Source organism: Cnephaeus nilssonii, assembly GCF_951640355.1.
Source record: "Cnephaeus nilssonii genome assembly, chromosome: 6".
NCBI classification, from domain to species: Eukaryota; Metazoa; Chordata; class Mammalia; order Chiroptera; family Vespertilionidae; genus Cnephaeus; species Cnephaeus nilssonii.
In genome coordinates this window covers 18,702,332-18,723,881 of record NC_137077.1, presented here as the reverse complement: position 1 = coordinate 18,723,881, position 21,550 = coordinate 18,702,332, and the positions used below count along the sequence as shown (strand labels likewise).

General features: G+C 41.4%; 1 protein-coding gene across 1 annotated transcript in view; it reads right to left on the bottom strand.

The window, feature by feature from the left end:
• NTN4 (netrin 4) overlaps window positions 1-21,550 on the bottom strand; it is a 113,321-nt gene that overhangs the window by 2,920 nt on the left and 88,851 nt on the right. The window contains exons 6-9 of the mRNA XM_079775506.1: window positions 19,915-20,128; window positions 19,190-19,305; window positions 10,337-10,405; window positions 4,915-5,085 (exon numbers count right to left, since the gene is read on the bottom strand). Coding sequence (XP_079631632.1) covers window positions 4,915-5,085; window positions 10,337-10,405; window positions 19,190-19,305; window positions 19,915-20,128 — 570 coding nt within the window. The remainder of the gene's footprint in view (window positions 1-4,914; window positions 5,086-10,336; window positions 10,406-19,189; window positions 19,306-19,914; window positions 20,129-21,550) is intronic.

Here is a 21,550-nt window from a genome sequence, read left to right as displayed (position 1 = left end):
CTATGGGTTATACAAAATTGCACATATTTCCTAGATAAAGTCGATGTGCTTTTGGAATATAGGAGGTTTGTTTGTTATACATTTTAAAAAAGATTTTGTTGTTGTTGTTAATCTTCACTTGAGGATATTTTTCCATTGATTTTTAAGGAGAGTGGAAAAGTGAGGGAAAGACAGAGAGAAACATAATGTAAGAGAAACACATTGATTGGTTGCTTCCTGCATGAGCCCTGACCAGGGCCCAGGCCAGGGAGGAGCCTACAACCAAGGTATGTGCCCTTGACTGGAATCAAACCTGGGACTCTTTGTTCCGCAGGCCGAAGCTCTATCCACTGAACCAAACCAGCTAGGGCTAAAAAAGATATTTTTATTGATTTCAGAGAGGCAGGGAGAGACAGATAGAACATCAATGATGAGGAGAGAATCATTGATTGGCTTCCTGCATTCCCCCTACTGGGGATTGAGCCCACAACCTGGGCATGTACCCTGACTGGGAATTGAACCATGACCTCCTGGTTCATGGTTGATGCTAAAGCACTGAGTGACACTGGCCAGGCTATTTGTTATACATTTTTTTAAAAATGGTGAGAACTGACCAGACCTAGAGCTGACTTTGTAATTCAAAATTCTTCTCAGGCTAACAAATGCATACATAAAAAAAAAAAAGACAGTCTCATTATCTATATGTTAATAAAAAGAAATATGACAATCTCCCTCAGTAGACATTTGTTGTAATATCAATATTGGTATTTTTCATTAATATTATAGAACACAGCAAATAAGTAATTATATTTATAAAAGAAAAATTTCCAGCCCAGCCAGCATGGCACAGTGGTTGAGGTCTACCTATGAACCAGGAGGTCACAGTTCAATATCTGATCAGGGCATATGCTCGTGTTGCAGGCTTGATCCCCAGAAAGGGGTGTGCAGGAGGCAGCCAATTGATGTTTTTCTCTCATCGATGTTTCTATCTCTCTAAAATCAATAAAAATATATTAAAAACACACACAATCTCAGCTCTAGCTGTTTTGACTCAGTGGATAGAGCATCGACCTGTGGACTGAAGGGTCCCCAGTTCAATTCTGGTCAAGGGCACGTGCCCAGGTTGCAAGTTCGATCCCCAGTAGGGGGCATGCAGGAGGCTGCCAAGCAATGATTCTCTCTCATCATTGATGTTTCTATCTCTCTCTCCCTCTCCCTTCCTCTCTGAAATCAATAAAACAAACAAACTTCAAATTAAGGGAAAATACTAGATGTTAAAACTCAATTGAAAATTTCAATTTAAACTCATGGTTTTAAAAAATATATATGTATACTTGTTTATTCACAGAAATAACCTAGAAAAATGTCACTCAGTGAAATTATTGGTTCAGGAAGGGATTACCAATTGGTGTTTAAATCATTAAATGAATGGTTAATGGGACACTTGATATTTGTATAGTGATTAAATAACACCACATGCATTATTTTTTAGTCTCAAAAGGGAAAACAGCTCTGGTCAGTGGCCCAGTTAGTTGAGTGTGGTCCCATGTACCCAAAGGTTGCCAGTTTGGTTCCAAGTCAGGGCATATACCCAGGTTGCAGGTTCCATCCCTGTCGGAGTGTGCACTGGAGGCAACCATCAATGTTTCTCTCTCAAATCAATGTTTCTATTTCTCCCTCTTCCTTCCTCTCTCTAAAATCAATAAAAACCTTTTTTTTTTTTTTTTGAAAAAGGAAAAACAAAATAGCCCAATGGAGAGATCAGACTGTTACCACTCTCACTCAAGTGTCAGTGTAGCAACACTGATGGTGGGTCCTCAGGTCCTATGTGTCTTCTGATGTTATTTGACACAAAGTACCCAACATGAAGTATATAACACAAAGTGTAATGAATTCAAGCCAAAATGTTTATCTTGACTCTATCAAGCTTTTCTTTAAAGGTTACAGAAAATATTGGAGGTATAGGGACAAGCTAAATGACACCACAAGGAACCAACTAGACAAACGTAGAAGGGTAGGGTAGTCTCCAGGACAGCTGGCCTGGTTTCTTAAACAATAACAATTTTTTTCAACAACAATAAAAAGAAACTGTACTTGAATAAAAGAGACTTGAGGGACTTAAAAGCCAGATAGTATGTGACCCTTGCAAGTACAAACCACCTCAAAAGGACATTTTGGGATTTGTTGGGAAATCGGAATATGGTCTGAGTATTAGATTATATGAAAATAAACTAAAATTGAAGATAAAGATCATTAACTGAATAAAGTGGGCTACATATATTATGATTTTATTTTGGTTAAAAAATATGGCATGTATGTGTACAAAGAAAGATCTGGAAGGATTTTCACTGAGATATTAACAGAGATTATCTCTGGAGGGCAGAAATGTGAAATTTAAAATTTTCCCCTAAATTCTATACCTGTAATGTATCTATATATTGCTTCTATAACAATAAAAGGATTATTTAAAAAGTTTATTAAAACAAGTCAATCCTAAGTTAAAGATAGCTATGATGGTGTTTTCACAAAAGAGAAATAAAAGGAAAATAATGACATAGAAAGGTTTAGACATTGGGGAGCACAAATGAATGATGGATTAGAAGGTATTTAAATTCTTTAAAGGGTTACCTTAGCTTTTGCATGAGAAAGAATCCCAATCCTGCAGGACACTCAACCAATTGAGAGCCACACTGGCCAGGGCTTAAGTGCTAGTTTTGACATTCTAAAACATGATTAATGAATGACTACAAGTATATATGAATATAGGAATGGATGAATTTGCAGGGATGCCCAATTAGATTGCTCTTTTTCAAAAGTAGCAAAGGAAGCAAGTTGGCCTGTTAAGGTTTCAGAATTTTCTTATCAGCTTTCTTTGCGCTTAGCTATTGAACTTGTAAAAATGGAAAAACAAAGTGAAATGAAAGAGTGTCTGGTTTTGCTTTGGCAAGTTCCAGTCTTTTCTTCAAAGTGAGTAAACATGTTTTCAAGAATTCTTTGAATAATTGTGCTTATGTTTTCAATTGTGATGAACTCAGTTGATTCTTTGACTGTTTGGCAGAAATCTGATTAGGAAGTATAGTTCACTTCCTGGAGAGTGGCTCAGATGGTCAAAGCTTTTGTTTTCAACGTCTGGCTAAAAAACTGAGTGGATTATTTTTTTCTTCCTTTGCCATGATAGTAGAAAGTGCTTATGGGAAGAGCCCCTGTGCCTAAATTGTTGGGAAATAGGACACAGATTAATGACTCTTCATTTCCTGTATTAAAAAATCCAAGATTCTGGTTACTTAATTTGTTCTTTGAAACAATATTTATTTATTTAAAATGTTTTCTTTTTCCATTTTTAAAAATTTAAATTAATTTAAATGAAATACTGAAGGTGTAAAAAAGGTGTGAGCGGCTATTTAACAGTAGAAATATAGTCAAGAATTGTATATCATTGTTTAGATGGTTTGGGTTGAGGTAGATATTTTATTGATAGTTTCTCTCTCTCAGTTATGTTTGTTTCCCTCAAATTTATGTGTTAAAGATCACAAAAGACTTCTTATTAATATAACTGTGGTTTCCTGGACTTATACTTGGAAGGAATTATATCTGGAAGAGAAATTATGCACTTGTTTCAACAGTGCATTTGAGACACAGAGGGCAACTACACAAACGGAAATACAGAGGATTTAAAAAAAAATTATTTGTGCTCTGGCTGGTGTGGCTCAGTTGGTTGAGCATTGTCCCGTGCATCGAAAGGTCGCTGGTTCGATTCCCAGTTGGGGCACATGCCCAGGTTGCAGATTCAGTCCCCGGTGGGGGTGCAGAAGGGAGGAAACCAACTAATTGATGTTTCTCTCTCTCTTTCCCTCATGCTCTAAAAACATTTAAAATCAATAAAAATATTTTAAAAGTTATTTGTGCTCTGTCCAGTGCTGTGCAGTGGTTAGAGAGTCAGCCATTGCACCAAAGGTCTTGGGTTCGAGATCTGGTCAAGGGCACGTATCTGGGTTGCAGGTTTGATCCTCAATTGACATGTCTCTCTTATATTGATGTTTCTCTCTCCCTCCTCCTCTCTCTCCTCACCCCTTCCTTTTCACTCTCTCTAAAAATTAATAGAAAAATATCCTGGGGTGAGGATTAACACCACCAACAAAAAAAAGTTATTTGTTTTTCTAGAATTTACTATCTGGAAACTATGTTACTATTATTGAGGTACTAATGGTAGGTAATGGGGACACTATGATAAAAAAAATCTAAATCCTGTCCTCAAACTTAATGAGGGAGACAGTAAAATAAGCAGTTTATGACACAGTATGACAAATGTACTTATAGAGTGTAACGGTATGAATCCCTGCAAATTCCACTGCACTTCAAGTTTCTCTAAGATTTTACAAGGTTTGTTTGTCTATTTGTTTGCTTGCTTGTTTATTTCTGCTGTTTCTAGTTTAAAACCAGAATGATCATTTAATGAAAAATAAGATGCTAACTTGAGAGTTGTTTTCTATCCAGGAGAAACAGATGCTTCTCATGCAGTAGTAGAAATGAATTCAATATTATTTGCACAGATGGAATTTTGCATTTGAACTTCCTTTGGGAGCAAGTTCTACCCAGGGCATCGTAATAGGACCTAGCTTTCAGATAAAGTGTTAGTAGCAGATAAATTCATGAAAGTGTTTTCTATGCTACTGACACCTGGAACCAATCTGAGACTTCTCTTTTAGGGCAGAGAATATTATATTGCTGGATTTTAAAGTATTATACTTTAATACAGCACCTGGAAGAGAAATCGTTTTTTGATGTCAGTTCAAAGAATTCCATTTGGGCTTTCCCCAGAATTCAGATGTGAAAAGAAGAGATGCTTTTTGCAGAGTTTATTTAGGTTGTGGTTCAGAGAATGTAAGACAAACAGCAATTCAGCAGAGAGAAAGTAGAAAAAAATCTAATGCTCACCAGGATTGAGGATTGGACAAGTGCAGCCTCTGTTAGTCCATGATTCTGGATATAATGTTCGCTTTCCTCGTAAAATTTTCAATTTGGTAGATTTTAAGACTTTTTTAATCTTCACACTGACCTCAGCATGAGATCCTTTATCATGAGCTGATAAAATCTTTATTTTTAGCACTGTAACAACACAATTTCCAAAGTCAAAATGCATAAAATTTCATGTCATCTTTTGAGTTTTGAACAACAACTTAAATATGCACTTCAGAGTATAATGGAAAAGTGAATGAATGATGTATCATTAGGCTCAGCAATTTGCTACTGGCTTCATCTCATTTATATCAACTATACTCTTCCTTCTTAGACATTTACAACTGCTACTCATTCCCATATCACTACTCTAAAAGAATATCAGCCATTTGCCTACTGCAAGTATAATCTTAAACACATTCAGCTATCAACTAAATAGAAAGATGTGTAGGAGGTAGAATTGTTATCCTGGTTTTAATTTAGATTCTAATTATATTATACTCTTCTGGTTGATTATGTATAAAGTTATGACAAAGAGCAAATGTTACTACCGGGTTTTATTTTAAGTATTCTAAAGAGATTAAATAATATTATTATTTAATCATCTTCCTCTGGTGTAAAATGCAAGCTGACTGGGGTTAAGGAGGCTGTCCTATATGATGGCAGAGCTCCAGTATTTTATATGACTCATGATTGCATTATGCTCTAAGATCTATGAAATAGATGGGGGAGGTGTTAAGTAATGAAATAAGTTGGGGTGGGGGAGAAAGTAAACCAAAGGAACAGTGGATGCAATCCTACCTAATAATAGACAAATATGCAAATTGACCATACCTCCAACACACCCACAAACCATGCCCACAAGCCACACCCACCATCCAATCAGAGCGAGTATGCAAATTAACCCATCCAAGATGGCTACAGCCACAGAGAGCAAGGTTTCCCAGGCAACAGAGGGAAGTAAGCTTTCTGCCAGTCGTTGCAGGCCTAAGCCTCCACTCAAGCTAAAAAGTTTCAATTATAGAAGGTAAACAAATTCAAACAGAAATGGCGTCAGAATGGAGCTTGAGAGATCAGGCCAGGGTTGCCACCGGCAACAGGGGAAACAAAGCTTTCTGCACACCCTGTCCGGGCCCAGCCTCCGCTTAAGGCTACAAAGTTTCAATTATAACCCCAACAGAAATGGCTGCCGGCCTCAGAGGGAGCCCCAGGCTTGGCTCCACTCCAGGCTACAAGGTTTCAATTGTAGAAGGAAAATAAATTCCAGATACCAGGGCCTCAGCTTGGGTTGCCAGGAGGCGTGGCCGGCCTGCAAACCACCACAGGTCTCTCACTCAGGCCACCACACGCCCCAAGGAAACCCCACCCTGATCCGGGACACCCTTCAGGGCAAACCAGCTGGCCCCCACCCCTGTACCAGGCCTCTATCCTACCTAATAAAATGGTACCATCACTCCGCTATGCCCAGGATTGGGCCAGAGGGAGGCGCAGGGGGCAGGACTCGGGGTGGCCGGGGTAGCCGATTGGGCCGGCGGGACGCTGAGCTCGTGTTGCCAGTGGTGGCGCGAGCTCAGTGTCTGCACGAGCTTAGTGTCTGCGCCATGGCTGTGCTGTGGAGCAGAAGGGGCCTCTGGGGCAGCGAGCTCACGTCCTGCTGCAGACCATCAAAAGCGGGGGAGCTGGGTGCCTATCTGCTCCGGCACCAGGCCTTTCGGAAGCCTCCGCCCCGCCGGAGGCTTCTGAAAGGCCTGGTGCACCAGCGGACAGGCACCCAGCTCCACTGCGATCAAAAGCGAAAGTGTGTAGGGGACCCTACACGTGCATGATTCAATCATGCACTGGGCCTCTAGTATTCTATATTATTAGAGAGTTCTTGCTAGCTCATCTATATTTTGATGAAAGATTGTGTGTAATGAGAGAATCCTATCCTGGCTGGTCCCATATCCATACGACTATTAGAGAGCTGTCTTTTTAGAATCACCAAGTTTTAGACTTTGAAGGGGTCTTAAGAGCTCATCCAATTTTGTTTTATGTATTAGGAAGCAAGTTTTAAGAAATTAAGTGAACTGCTCATGTTTGCATGATTTGTTGGTTAGAGGTAGAGTTTGGACTAGAATCCTGATGGGATAATTGCATGAAAGGTACATAGCATAGTGCCTCACACATAGCCGTGCTCAATGGCTATTTTTGGCATTTTGGGGTATTTTTTCACTAGACTGCAAACTTAGGGAATTTGTCTATTCACAACAGTAGCTCAATAAATATTTGCTAAAGGAATGATCAAATAAATCAAGTTTTCCCCCATTAAGGTAGAGAATGGGGTGGAACCATTCCTCTCCCTTCCCCAAGACTATAGGTGTATAGTACTTAATAAGATCAAGGTATTTCATTACATCATTAAAACCATTCAAATTCTCCTAAGCAGAAAGTAATACAGTTGTATTAAAAGATGCCAATGTGGTTGTTTGTAAATTCAGTCAGAGAGCTACTGAATCTATGTGATAATGAAAACCAGTTGATATTTCCACTGAACTGACTGACTTTGAACTAAATGCTCATTTTTTTTCTTTTAATAGTAAATACAATTCCTTCTAAGTAAATACTTTTCCTTATTAGGCACTATATATTTCAAAAGTTTTATTCTATTATTTAGTCAAGTTGGCCGATGAAAGGGGAGAAATATGCATGTAATTTTAGATAAGATTTATGAGGTTTTTAACATTTACTTTTTTATCTCTTATGAGATTAAATACAATGTTATCAAGAACTTAAACACTTGGTTTCAGAAATCATGACTTAAATTTTTCTCTTCATTGTAATGCACATTTCAGGCCCTATAAGTTATGGAACAATAAAAAGCCCAGACACTAAAGATATATTGGCAAGCCCTAGCCATTTTGGCTCACTGGATATAGCGTTGACCTGTGGACTGAAGAGTCCTGGGTTCAATTCCAGTTAAGGGCACCCATGCCTGGGTTGCAGGCTTGGGTTGTGGGCTCGATCCCCCATAGGGGGTGTTTCTTTCTTTTCTTTTCTTCTTCTTTTTTTTTTTTCATTTCAGAGAGGAAGGGAGAGGGAGAGAGAAATAGAAACAACAACGATGAGAGAGAATCATTGATTGGCTGCTTCCTGCACATCCCCCAACCCCCACTAGGGATTGAGCCCACAACCTAGGCATAATCCCTGACCAGGAATTGAACCATGACCTTCTGGTTCATAGGTTGGCGCTCAACCACTGAGCCATGCCAGCTGGGCTAAGCATTGATGTTTCTATCTCTCTCTCCTCTCCCTTCCTCTCTGAAATCAATAAAAAAATAAAATAAGCCAAAACCGGTTTGGCTCAGTGGATAGAGCATCGGCCAGTGGACTGAAAGGTCCCAGGTTCGATTCCGGTCAAGGGCATGTACCTTGGTTGTGGGCACATCCCCAGTAGGGGTTGTGCAAGAGGCAGCTGATCGATGTTTCTCTCTCATCGATGTTTCTAACTCTCTACCTCTTTCTTCCTCTCTGTAAAAAATCAATAAAATATATTTTAAAAAATAAAATAAAAAAATAAAAAGAATATGTTGGCAAGATCAGATATCCTTAATATTTAATATTTATATTTAATATTTAATGGTAAACATAAAGTTATTTAGAATTAGAAGGTAGTAACAGTCAGTATTTAGGGCAGTGACATTTTCTTTATATGCTACATTTTCCTGGTATTTGAAAGATAGAGAAACATAGAATATACATAGAAAGTAGGGCAAAAAACCTCAGGCAGTCAGCTCATCTCAGCATATATATCCTCTTACTCTTCAGAAATATATATTCTCTTCCTCCTCCCTACCATTTACTGAGCATCTAGTAAGTGCAAGTTAATATGCTTTTCAAAAATCTCATTTCATGGGGAAGGTGGCATCATCTCTATTTTATAGATGAGGAAATCTGTAGAGGTTAAGTTACCCACCCCATAAACTAGAAATGAAACCTATATAGGTCTGAACCCAATGTCTGAGCTCTTGAAATACTGCTTTATGAAATACTGCTTCAAATTGAGTTCTGCTTTATATTACCTATAAACTGCTACAGGAATTGTCCAAGTGGCTAGAGACTTCCCTTTTAGATTACTAAAACAGGAAGCATTCATAAGAAAGGATTATGTGTCATTTTTTTTTCTTTTTTTTCTTTGCTTCTTCTCCTTATAATATGACTAGAGGCCCAATGCACGAAATCGTGCAAGAGTAGGCCTTCCTTCCCCCCGGTTGCTGGTACCGGCTTCCCTCTGGTACCTGGGACTCGGGCTTCCCTCGCAGAGGGAGGCTCTGCCCACTCACCGCAGCCTGCCAGTTGGTGGCCTGGGCCTCTCTCTGCGGGGTGATCATGGGGTGATGGCCGGGCCCCTGACCATAGTGGGTGTCATAGTGTGGTCCCAGATGGTCGTATGGATGGTCATCCGGAAGGTTGTTCCACTGTTCAGCCATCTGGTCTAATTAGCATATTACACTTTTATTGTTATAGATAACCTTGCCTTTGCTCTATAAGCCTCTTGCCCTCACCAGGGCATTTGACACCATCTCTATTAGGAAAATCAAGGCCAAGACCAGAATACTGTGCTTAATATCCTATATAATAAAAGCCTAATATGCTAAGTGTCCAATTGTTCGGTCGGCCGTTCAACCAATCAAAGTGTAATATGCTAATGATATGTTAGGCCACTCAACCACTCACTATGACTTGCACTGACCACCAGGGGGCAGACACTCCGACCAGTAGGTTAGCTTGCTGCTGGGATCCAGCTGATCAGGACTGAGCGAGAAGGGCCGGACATGCTCTGGAGCCCTCCCGTAGTCCCTCCCCAGCTGGCCAACCTCCTGCATCCCTCCCCGACCCTGATTGTGCACTGGTGGGGTCCCTTGGCCTGGCCTGTGCCCTCTTGCAATCCGGGACCCCTCAGGGGATGTCAGAGAGTCGGTTTTGGCTGGATCCAGCTCAATGCAGGAGCTGTTCCCTGGTGGTCAGTGCTCTCCCACAGAGGGAAGCGCTGCTCAGCCAGAAGCCGGGCTCACGGCTGGTGAGTGCAGCAGTGGTGGCAGGAGCCTCTCCCGCCTCTGCGGCAGCGCTAACGATGTCTGACTGCTGACTTAGGCCCGCTCCCTGTGGGGAACGGGCCTAAGCCAGCAGTCAGACATCCCCTGAGGGCTCCTGGACTGCGAGAGGGTGCAGGCCTGGCTGAGGGATGCCCATCCCCCCACCCTCACCGAGCGCATGAATTTTGTGCACTGGGCCTCTAGTTATTATATAAGACTAATGTTTTAACATATTGAGAATGTCATATGCCAGGCCTCCCATTTTCTAGGAAACTCTTCATACTTAGTTTGAATAGACTCTCAGAAACATTCAAGGACTTTAGACTCACCATATGAATATTTCATTCCACAGAATGCCTTGGAGTTTCCCAAAACCTGTTCCTTACATTCACATTTACCTACAGAAATAAAATGAGAAATGATGTTAGTTAGAAACAGAGAGAAAAAAAATCATCAAGTAAATCCAGGTAACATAACTCTTTATGACTTGAGTGATTCATACAATATCATCCACAAATACTAAGAAACCATGAAAAGTCATTCAAGAGAAATAGTCACTGCCTTGTCCTGTGTGGCTCAGTTGGTTGAGCATTGACCCCTACATGGAAATGTCACCGGTTTTATTTGGGTCAGGGCACATGCCTGGGGTTGTGGGCTCGAGCCCCAGCAGGGGGCGTGCAGGAGGCAGCTGATTGATATTTCTCTCTCTCCCTCTCCCTTCCTCTGTTTCTCTAAAATCAATAAAAATACATTAAAAAGATAGAGAGAAATAGTCACTCTCTGAATTGAATTCACTGTTATCCAGTGAAGTATTGACCTAAGAAAAATACAGAAATGTAGAAATACTGATATATTTTAATGCTTGCAATTAATGAGATACTAGTAAATATAGTCCATGCTAATGGAATGGAACAACTAATGGACAACCTATAGAAAAACAATTATCTATATATATAAAAGCCTAAGCGACTGACCGACTGAACAACCAGTCGACCAGTCACTATGACACTCACTGACCACCAGGGGGCAGATGCTCAATGCAGGAGCTGCCCCCTGGTGGTCAGTACGCTCCCACAGCGGGAGTGCCACTCAGCTGACCAATGGGCAGCAGACACCGGGCTCATAGCTGTAAAGTGCAGCTGTGGTGACACGAGCCTCTCCTGCCTCCGCGTCAGTGCTACTGAATAGCAGCGGCAGCAGGGGCAGCGGGGCCAGGATGAGTGGGAGTGGTGTGGTGCCTGGACCAGGCTCAGGCTCCTCCCCGGCCGCCTGCTGCTTCGTGCACTACTACATCCCTTGGAGGATGTTGGACTGCCGGTTTAAACCCTACAATCCCTGGGGATTGGGCCAAAACTGGCATTGAACATTCCCCAAGGGGTCCCGGATTGTGAGAGGGTGCAGGACAGGCTGAGGTACCCCACCGGTGCACAAATCCATGCACTGGGCCTCTAGTATTTTTATAATTAATGTTCACCACAACAAAAGTCAAATGAAATAAAATAGTAGGGCAGTTCTTTGAAGGTAATGCCATGAAATTAAAAGACTTTATTGAGCCTCTATTGTAAGCAGGACATGGTGCTATAAACATCAGAGTATATAAATATGAGCAAGGCACGATTCTTGCCTTAAGACTTGCAACTCAGTAAGGTGAATAAAGCAAGTATATTAACAGTAATAAGTGTTCTAAGATGGGTACAATATGCTTGGTTGGGAGGTCACATGTTTGAGGAGATGGAAAAGGCTTCATGGCTGAAGAAGGATTTGAAATGGACTTTGATGAATAAGTAGGATGTTTTCTACCAACAATTAAAATTATGTATTGCAATTATGTGTGAGAGATTTGCCAGACCCTGTGGAAGACTTTCAAAATGTCTTTGTACATAGTCTACTCAGTATGTATGGCATTCTCATACTTATTTATGTATCTGTTTCCTCTCTAGACCGTAATCCTTGAGGACAGTGGTTATGTCTTATTCATCTTTATATTCCTAGATCCAGAATGGATAGGATTTTCATTCTTACTGATTTTTCACAAATAGATATAATTTTACCCCCCCTCTTGCCCTCATGTATTGCATTTCATAGGCATTGAGTGGTAATAACAGCAGGTAGCATTTACTGAGGAGAACTTACTATGTAAGGTACTATTGTAAGTGTTTTACATTTATTTACTCATATAAGATTCTAACATATAGAAATTTGACAGGAATATAGAGATAAAAGGGTGAGCAAAAAAATGTTAGGAGAGATAGGACAGAGTGTGTTCATGGAAAAGTCAGTGGCTCTGTTTATCCTGGGTACAGATTGAGTAGAGAATAATAGATGGTATCATGGAGGACCTTGACTGATATGCAATTAAGGCCTGAATTTAATTTGTTAGCTAAACAAATTAAAGAAGTTATTTGAATTTAAAAATATATATATGAAAATTAATTTGGCATTATCATATCAAAAATATTAGAATGGATATAAAATGAAGGCAGAACCAATTAGAAGCTAGTGAAATTGATTATTACAACAGTAATTAATTTGAGTGCCAGCTATAGGCCATAAACTATATAGGAGAGTAGGATTCTGATGAGACACATAGTGATATTGACTAATTGTCTCTAAAGCTTCTCTAGGAATCTGGGAATGAGATTTGCAAATCACAGTGGAATTAAATAGTGAGAAAGAGAAATCAGAGGTGCTTAAAATGAGCTGTTGTGATTTTTAAATAATAATTGCTTTTAATCTAAACCTAGCAGAGAGGATTATTCATTTAGAAATTATAGTAACTTAAGAGAAGAGCCCACAGCTTTTGATAATTCCACCAAAGCAGGACAGTATGGAAAGTACCATGTTATAAAACCTAAAAGAACTCCAAATGGCATATATTATTCCTCAACATAATGTTCTTCTCTTCAGTCCTTCAGCCTATCTATATATATAAAACCCTAATATGTGAATAGACCGGGTGGCAGAACAACCGAACAACCGGTCGCTATGACATGCGCTGACCACCAGGGGGTGCGCGCGGAACATGGCGGGTGTTGGCAGCAGGTGGCAGAGTGCGGAACATGGTAGGCATCTGCTGTGGCGGGATAGTGGAACAGGTGAGCAGGGGCGCCAGACCAAGGTGGGGCACCAGTTGCTGTCATTGGGGCGAGCCTCTGGTGGTTACTGAAAATTCTTTGCTCCCATGAACCACGGTCCCGCCAGGCACTCGCAACTGCTGCCAGCATCAGCCCCGCTCACACCCGCTGCCGGCACCTAGCACCGGCCCCGATCGCTTGGCGCCATCAGTGGGTGCGAGCGGCAGCTGCTGGCCCTGATTGCCCCTCAGGGCTTCTCCACCTCCCCCTGCTCCTGAGGGACAATCAGGACTGGAAGCTGCCTCTTGCACCCACTGCCGGTGCCGGAGCCACCGCTCACACCCACTGCCAGGGCCCAGCACTGGCCACAATCCCTCTGCGCTGTCAGCAGTGCGAGCAGGGCCAGCACCATCAGCGCGTGGGAGCGGGAGTGGGGCTGCCGGCAGACAGGGTACCGGGGCCGTAGCGGAAGGGGCCAGGTGGGGGTGCAGAGGATGGGCCGAGACCTGCCCCTGTGCCCACCTCAGCCTCGCGGCCCACATTTCCTTTCAAGGTGCACGAATTTGTGCACTGGGCCCCTAGTAAGAACATATGTAAGTCTGTTATTTAAAGACTAGAAGCCCGGTGCACAAAATTTGTGCATGGAGGGGGGTTGTCCCTCAGCCCAGCCTGTACCCTCTTTAATCTGGGACCCCTCGAGGGATGTCCGACTGCCCGTTTAGGCCCGATCCCAGTGGGATCGGGCCTAAACGGGCAATCGGAAACCCCTCTCACAATCCAGGACTGCTGGCTCCCAACTGCTTGCCTGCCTGCCTTCCTGATTGCCCCTAACTGCTTCTGCCTGCCAGCCTGATCACCCCCTAACCACTCCACTGCCAGCCTGGTTGATGCTTAACTGCTCCCCTGCCAGCCTGTTTGCCCCAACTTCCCTCCTCTGCTGGCCTGGTCACCCCTAACTGCCCTCCCCTGCAGGGTTGATCACCTCCAACTGCCCTCCCTTGCAAGCCTGGTCCCTCTCAACTGCCCTCCCTTGCAGGCCTGGTCCCTCTCAACTGCCCTCCCTTGCAGGCCGGGTGCCTCCCAACTGCCCTCTCCTGCTGGCCATCTTGTAGTGGCCATCTTGTGTCCACATGGGGGCAGGATCTTTGACCACATGGGGGCAGACATATTGTGTGTTGGAGTGATGGTAAATCTGCATATTACTCTTTTATTAGATAGGATAGAGGCCTGGTGCAGGAGTGGGGGCCAGCTGGTTTGCCCTGAAGGGTGTCCCAGATCAGGGTGGGGGTTCCCTTGGGGCGTGGGGTGGCCTGAGCGAGGGGCCTGTGGTCGTTTGCAGGCCAGCCATGCCCCCCCGCCTGGCTACCCAAGCGGAGGCCCTGGTATCTGGAATTTATTTTCCTTCTACAGTTGAAACTTTGTAGCCTGGAGGGGAGCCAAGCCTGCTGCTCCCTCCACGGCCAGCAGCCATTTCTGTGGCAGTTAATTCACCTTCTATAATTGAAACTTTATAGCCTTAAGCGGGTGGGCCCGGACAGGGTGTGCGGAAAGCTTTTCTTCCCCTGTTGCCGCTGGCAACCCTGGCTTGCTCTCTCAAGCTTTGTTCTGCCGCCATTTCTGTTTGAATTTGTTTACCTTCTATAATTGAAACTTTGTAGCTTGAGTGGAGGCTTAGGCCTGCAACAGCTCGCGGAAAGCTTGGCTTGCTCTGTTACCTGGGAAACCTTGCTCTCTGTGGCTGTAGCCATCTTGGTTGGGTTAATTTGCATACTTGCTCTGATTGGCTGGTGGGTGTGGCTTGTGGGTGTGTCGATGGTATGGTCAATTTGCATATTACCTTTTTATTAGGTAGGATCTTTCTTTGGCTGCTTTCCAATACTCTCATTTCATACATTAAGATATCAGACATTAAAATTTGCTTTTGAATGAATCTTTGTTGATCAGGCTTCAGCCTTAGTTTTCTTAAAAGAAATCTGGAAAGGGATTAAAACCTGTTTAGATACACTCGATATCAGAATGTTAAAGGGAGGTTGGGAGAGAGAACATTGCTTATAGTTCTTTGGTACTAAAGGCAGTTTTGTTGTACAGAAAGTGAAATTTTACATCTGATGTTCTCTACCTCAAAAGAAGTGGTAGAAGTTAAAAGTGTCTTTTTGGTATAGGACATTACATTCCTAGTTATGGAAACTCATGATAGGTAAATAGGTAGGTAGGCACATATATTTGAGAATAAATCACAGTGCTTAGGAAACTGATGATCACTTTTGTACTGAAAAAAGGTGCCCAAGAGTACTATTCTATACCCAAGTGGAATATTGCTGTTTAGCAGGAAACTGAACAATGTCTTCTGCAATCTGGAGTTCATCCAGATGAATTTCAGAGGCTCTCTGGGGACATCATAGAACTAACAGCTGTTGTGAACACTAGAGTCTGGAGTCATTCTAATGCCAGCATGCTATGCGCTTAATTAGTGTGCTGCCAGCTCCCTAGTAACAAGATGACTGGCTTAATGAATGTCCTAAAAACTTGACTTTTATAGATTGGCTTAGCAAAGTTGGAGAATTATGAAAATCATTGTGTTAGAAAAATAGCAGGAAACTTTCAAAAGTGGTTATTAAAATCAGAATTCAGACTATGTAGCATTAAGGCAAAAAATTGGAAAGATTTTTTTCTTTTTCAAATGCGAAAAGATAAATATGACAACATATTACCCTGTCCTTCCACCTTCTTCCCTCTTGTGAATTAAAATGAAACCATTAGGAAAATGATCATAAGATTATGTTAAGTGAAAAAAAACCATGATATGGAATTACAAATACCAGTGTTTCTCAAATTTGGGTTTTTGATTTTTAAAGGGCTCATAAGTTCTTTTTTTTTTTTTTAATATATGTTCTTGTAAACTAATGACATTTGGGGCATGTATAACTGTAACCATAACCTTCTCTTTAAAAAATATGTTTTTATTGACTTTTAGAGAGGGGGGGGGGAGGGAAAGAGAGATAGAAACATCAATGAGAGAGAAACATCATTGATTGGCTGCCTCCTGCACACCCCTATTGGGGATTGAGCACAAAACCTGGGCATGTGCCCTGACTGGGAATTGAACCCTGACCTCTTAGTTTCTAGGTCGACATTCAACCACTGAACCAGACTGGCCAGGCCATAAGTTCTTTATAAGAATATATTGAAATTGTAGTTTCTAACTCTACTTCAGCCATACTGGCCTGTTGCTATTTCCAGAGTTAGCCAGGCCTAGTCCCACTTGCTGTGTCTTCTACATAAATGTTTTCCCCTCTGTTATCTGTATAGTTGGTCCCCTTACCTCCTTCAGGTTTTCCCCCCTTAAATGTCACCTTTCATAGGACTTCCCCTGACAACCCTATTTAAAAGTATGCCCTTCCCAAGCACTTCTTACCCCAATCTGTTTTATTTTTCTATTATACTAAACATCATTATATTAAACTAGAGGCCTGGTGCACAAAATTCGTGCATGGGTGGGGTCCCTAGGCCTGGCCAATCAGGGCCAATCAGGTTCCCGGTTTCCCCGCCTCCTCCTTCCCTCACCACCTGTGTCTGCCACCAACTACCCTTGGTTTCCCATCCCAGCCCCAATCAGGCGATCGTGACTTCCCAGCCGGGGGGACGGACCAGAAGGGTGGCCAGCAGGCCCCATCGGCAATCAGGGCCAGCAGGCTGGGGGCAGCTCCTGCATTGAGCGTCTGCCCCCTGGTGGTCAGTGCGTGTCAGAGTGACTGGTCGTTCCATTGTAATGGTCACTTAGGCTTTTATATATAGAGATATTTTATTTATTTATTAGCTGTCATCCTCTACAAGAATAAAGGCTCCTTAGAGGCTGGGATTTTTGTCTGTTTTGCTCAATTACTATAATTACAATATTTGTACATAGTATGGGTACTCAATAAACACTTGTTGAATGAAGGATGAATTTATAAATAACTTCTACAAATTGGTAAGAAAATTGCAAATAGGAAATTTGCAGAAAAAGAAACCTAAGTGACCAAGAAACCATGAAAAGTTACCAAACCTGTTAGTAATCAGGAAAAGGCAATTTAAAATGGCAAATCCCATTCTATACCCATCAAATTGACAAAAATTGAGAAGTTTGATACCACTAACTTTAGAAGTCCAATAACTGTTAAGTGAGTTAAACTGTAACTGAATTAATGAGTTAGATTGGTATTTTAATGTGCCATATAAAAATTTGTTTAATATATACAAAGTATTAATGAGGATGTGGTGCAACAGGATGTCATACCTTGCTGGTGGAATGCAAATTTATGCAACCACTTCAGAGAGCTATTTGCAATATGTGCTAAAATTTGACAATAGCACACCCATGACCCAACAGTGTCTAGGTTGTGGCCTAGAAAAAGGGTCAGCAAACATTTTCTGTAAGGAAACAGATGATAAATATTTTAGGCTTTGTGGTCCAAAGCAAAATTAATGATACTATGTAGGTACTTATATAACCATTAAAGTGTAACCATTTAATCCTTACAGCAGGTAGAGCTTGACTATAGAAAAACAGATGGCAGGCAAGATTTGGCCTGAGGACCATAGTTTGCCAGCCCCGGTTCTAATGAAACTCCTCAAGAGCACAAAGTCACAGATAAGAAAACATTCATGGTAGCTTTATATATAACAGTGAAAAACTGGAAATTGGAAATACCCTAAGAGGCAAACAATGGGAGAATAAAAAGTGGTATATTCATATAATAGAATGGATAAACTAAAAATTGTACATATTCAGGTCAAAAAATGCCTTGAAAAGGTAGGTGACATATATATATATAGTAAAAACATGAAAGTGAATGATAAACACTAAAATTCAGGTTAGTGGTTATTCTGTGGAGTAAGGGAAGCTAATGAACTTGTAGATTGGTGCACTGGGGGCTTCAAATGTATCTGTAACACTTTAAAATTTAAATGAAAACATGAAACAATTATGACCAAGTGTAAGATTTGGTAACACTAGGAAGTGTGTATATTGGTTATTATATTATACTAGAGGCCCGGTGCACAAATTCGTGCATGGGTGGGGGGGGGGAGGGACCCCAATAGGTTGGCCATCTGTGGGAGGTTGACTATGGGAGCACACTGACCACCAGGGGGCAGCTCCTGCATTGAGCATCTGCCCCTTGGTGGTCAATGCGCTTCATAACGACGAGTTGTTTGGTCTTAACAGTCACTTAGGCTTTTATATATATAGATTACATTATATTTTATTAATATAAAATATCTTAAAACTTATTTTAAGTTTAATTTGGATTATTTAGTGAGCACTTTACAATAAAATGCTAATACAAGATTTCATGCATTTATGTTTGTGTTAAGGAGCAAGTTAGTGCTAAATGGAACCACTTGATTTTCTATGAGAAAAGAATAGAGGCAGAATGGATACAGAAATTATGTAATCCCATCAATATCACAGCATGCTCTTCAAATGAAGGAGCTGATAAACATCATAGGAAAATTGAGTTAGAGGAAGTAATAGTATGGACTTGGTAAATTCAAAGAACCAGATTTATGTGTTTTGGCTTCATTAAAAATCACTTTTCATATTCAATTCATGTTGTTAGTTTGAATTGTATTAGTTTTATTATTTGGCTTACATTTAGTTTGTAAAATTGTTCTTATTTTCTTGTTATAAAAAAGCTATAAAAATGAGTTCACAGCTAGCCTTTGCTTTGTACATATTAAGTTACACTAGGTAAGAATATTTTTCCTTTAAATGGACCTGTAAATTTCCTAACCTGATATATTGTTAGCTCTCAACTGTATAAAGCAGCATGTTTTAGAGAGAAGGAAATACACCAAAGTATTAACAGTGGAGTAATGAGATTTGGATGACAATTTTCCAAATTTTCTATACTCACTACTTATGTTACTCTAATAATTAAAAAAAGTAAAGTTTATTAAGATACCTCTTAGTTATATTTAATAGTTTTATATGTATGGGAATCACTACTTTATTAAATGTCAGAACTAAAGAGTCCCACTATAGGATCCAAAAGCTGTTCTCTGGTTTGTTATGAATCATTGTTTGTCAAAATCAGACCTGGAAATACCTTATATCTATTGTCTCACCTGAATGTCGAAGTGCAGAAAATCCTTGCTCATCCTCCCACTCCCAGGTTGATTCACTCTTATTATGCGTGGAATGGAAATCAGGAATTTCATGATACCAGTCTATGTCTGTGCTGCTAATAAAACAGAAAATGATGAAGACATTATTAAGGAATTTCTCAGAACTTGAATGAAATGAGTACCTTTATAGAGATTTAAACATTTTCAGCTACCTTTCCAGAAACAAATAGTGTTTTAAGGACCTATTTATTGTTAAGAAGAATAATTTGTTTTGTAAAATAAAATAGACCATCTCTAGAATCTTGCAAGAACAAATGACTTGAATCTCAATTTGACAAAAATTCTTTAAAGAGATATGTAAAGCCCGGCCGGTGTGACTCAGTTGTTGAGCGTTGACCTATGAACCAGTAGTTCACAGGTGCATTCCCTGTCAGGGCACATGCCCTGGTTGTGGGGATTTATCCCCAGTAGTGGGCATGCAGGAGACAGCCAATTGATGATTCTCTCTCATCATTGATATTTCTCTCTCTCTCTCTCTCCCTCTCCCTTCGTCTCTCTGAAATTAAAAACAAAACAAAACAAAACAAAAAACAACCCACATAAAAAAGAGATGTTTAAAGACATCTTTGCTCCACTGATGGCATACAAGATTTTCCATATCACTACCAGATCTTCAAAAGAATCTGAAAGACACATAGATGAGTACAAGAGCCATGCACATTCACCTGCTGATGCAATCTCCTGTGAGAGGGTCGCAGTTCCCTGCACAGTCACAGGGCCTGCAGCCGTAGTCTCCGAAGCCCCAGTATCCCACCATACACCTGTCACAGTGTGGCCCTGCCACCCCGGGCTTGCAAGGGCAGTCACCATTACTGGGGTCACAGAAGGTCACTGAGCTGAAAGGAAGGACAGCTGATCCAACTGGATGGCAGGAACACACTACAACAGAGAGGACATACAAGGACTCGTGAGTGACTGGGTTGTGGAGATTGGGTCTGCCAATCCCCAAATGGCTTCCTTTTACTACATAGCATGCCTCTGAGGCACATCCTTTAGCCAGTTGGTGTATACTCAGGGAATAAAAGCTAATTAAATTACAGATAAGAAGATAAAATCAGAAAAGCATGTCTGCTGCAAAACAAACCGCATTATCTATAGTAATAAAAGTGTAGTATGCTAATTAGACCAGATGTCCTTCCAGACGTCCCTCTGGACGACCTTCTGGACAAAGCCGGGGCTGTGAGGGAAGCCTGGGTCCCGGGTGGCAGAGGGAAGCCGGTGCCAGCAGCCGGGGAAGGAAGGCCTACTCTTGCACGAATTTCATGCATCGGGCCTCTAGTTTATTATAAAATTGAAGGCATTAAATATGAATGAATTTTGGTTGGGGTGATGGGAATGAAGACAAAGAAGGAGCATCCTATATAATATCCTATATAATAAAAGGGTAATATGCAAATAAACCAAATGGCACAACGACTATGATGCTCACTGACCACCAGGGGGCAGACTCTCAATGCAGGAACTGCCCCCTGGTGGTCAGTGCTCTCCCACAGGGGGAGCGCTGCTCAGCCACAAGCCGGGCTGCAGCCGTGGTGGCAGGAGCCTCTCCCACCTCTGCAGCAGCGCTAAGGATATCTGACTGCGGCTTAGGCCCAAGTCGTCAGTCAGACACCCCCTAAGCGGCTGATGGACTGCTAAAGGGTGAAGGCTGGGCTGAAGGGACCCCCCCCCCTCAGTGCACGAATGTCATGCACTGGGCCTCTAGTTTTGTGATAAAGGGAAAAAAAAAAAGATGAGTACGGTGTTCAAGAAACCAAACAAAGATTGTTTCAAAGAGGTAGGCAATATCAGCTGTGTCAAATGCTGATAGGTCTAGGGAGATGAAGAATGGAAATGGATTAATGCATTTTACAACATGAAGGCCACTGGTGTCCTTGATAGGGACAGTTTCAGTGAAATAGTGAGTAGCAAACCTAATTGAAGAGGTCTTGGGAGAGAATGGCAGTAAAGGAAGTTGAGCCTGAGAACAGATACCTCTTTTGAGAAGACTTCCTATAAGGGCACAGAAATGTAGTGGCAGCTAAACCTGAATGGGGATGTGAACTCTAATGAAGGTGTGAGTTTTGTTTATTTTGTTTTAAGATGGGAGAATTTATAGCATGTTTGGAGTGTGCATTGAGTGGAAAGCAGCTGAAGTTTGAAGTTTATCATACATTTGGAAGAATGTATACTGTATAACATGAATGTATCAAAGTGCTATGTGAAAACTTCAAAAGAAATCACATATTCCAATATAAACATTTCCTCATTATGAGGTGAATAAACCAATAGTTACTTTAACACTCAGGTAAGTCAATTTTG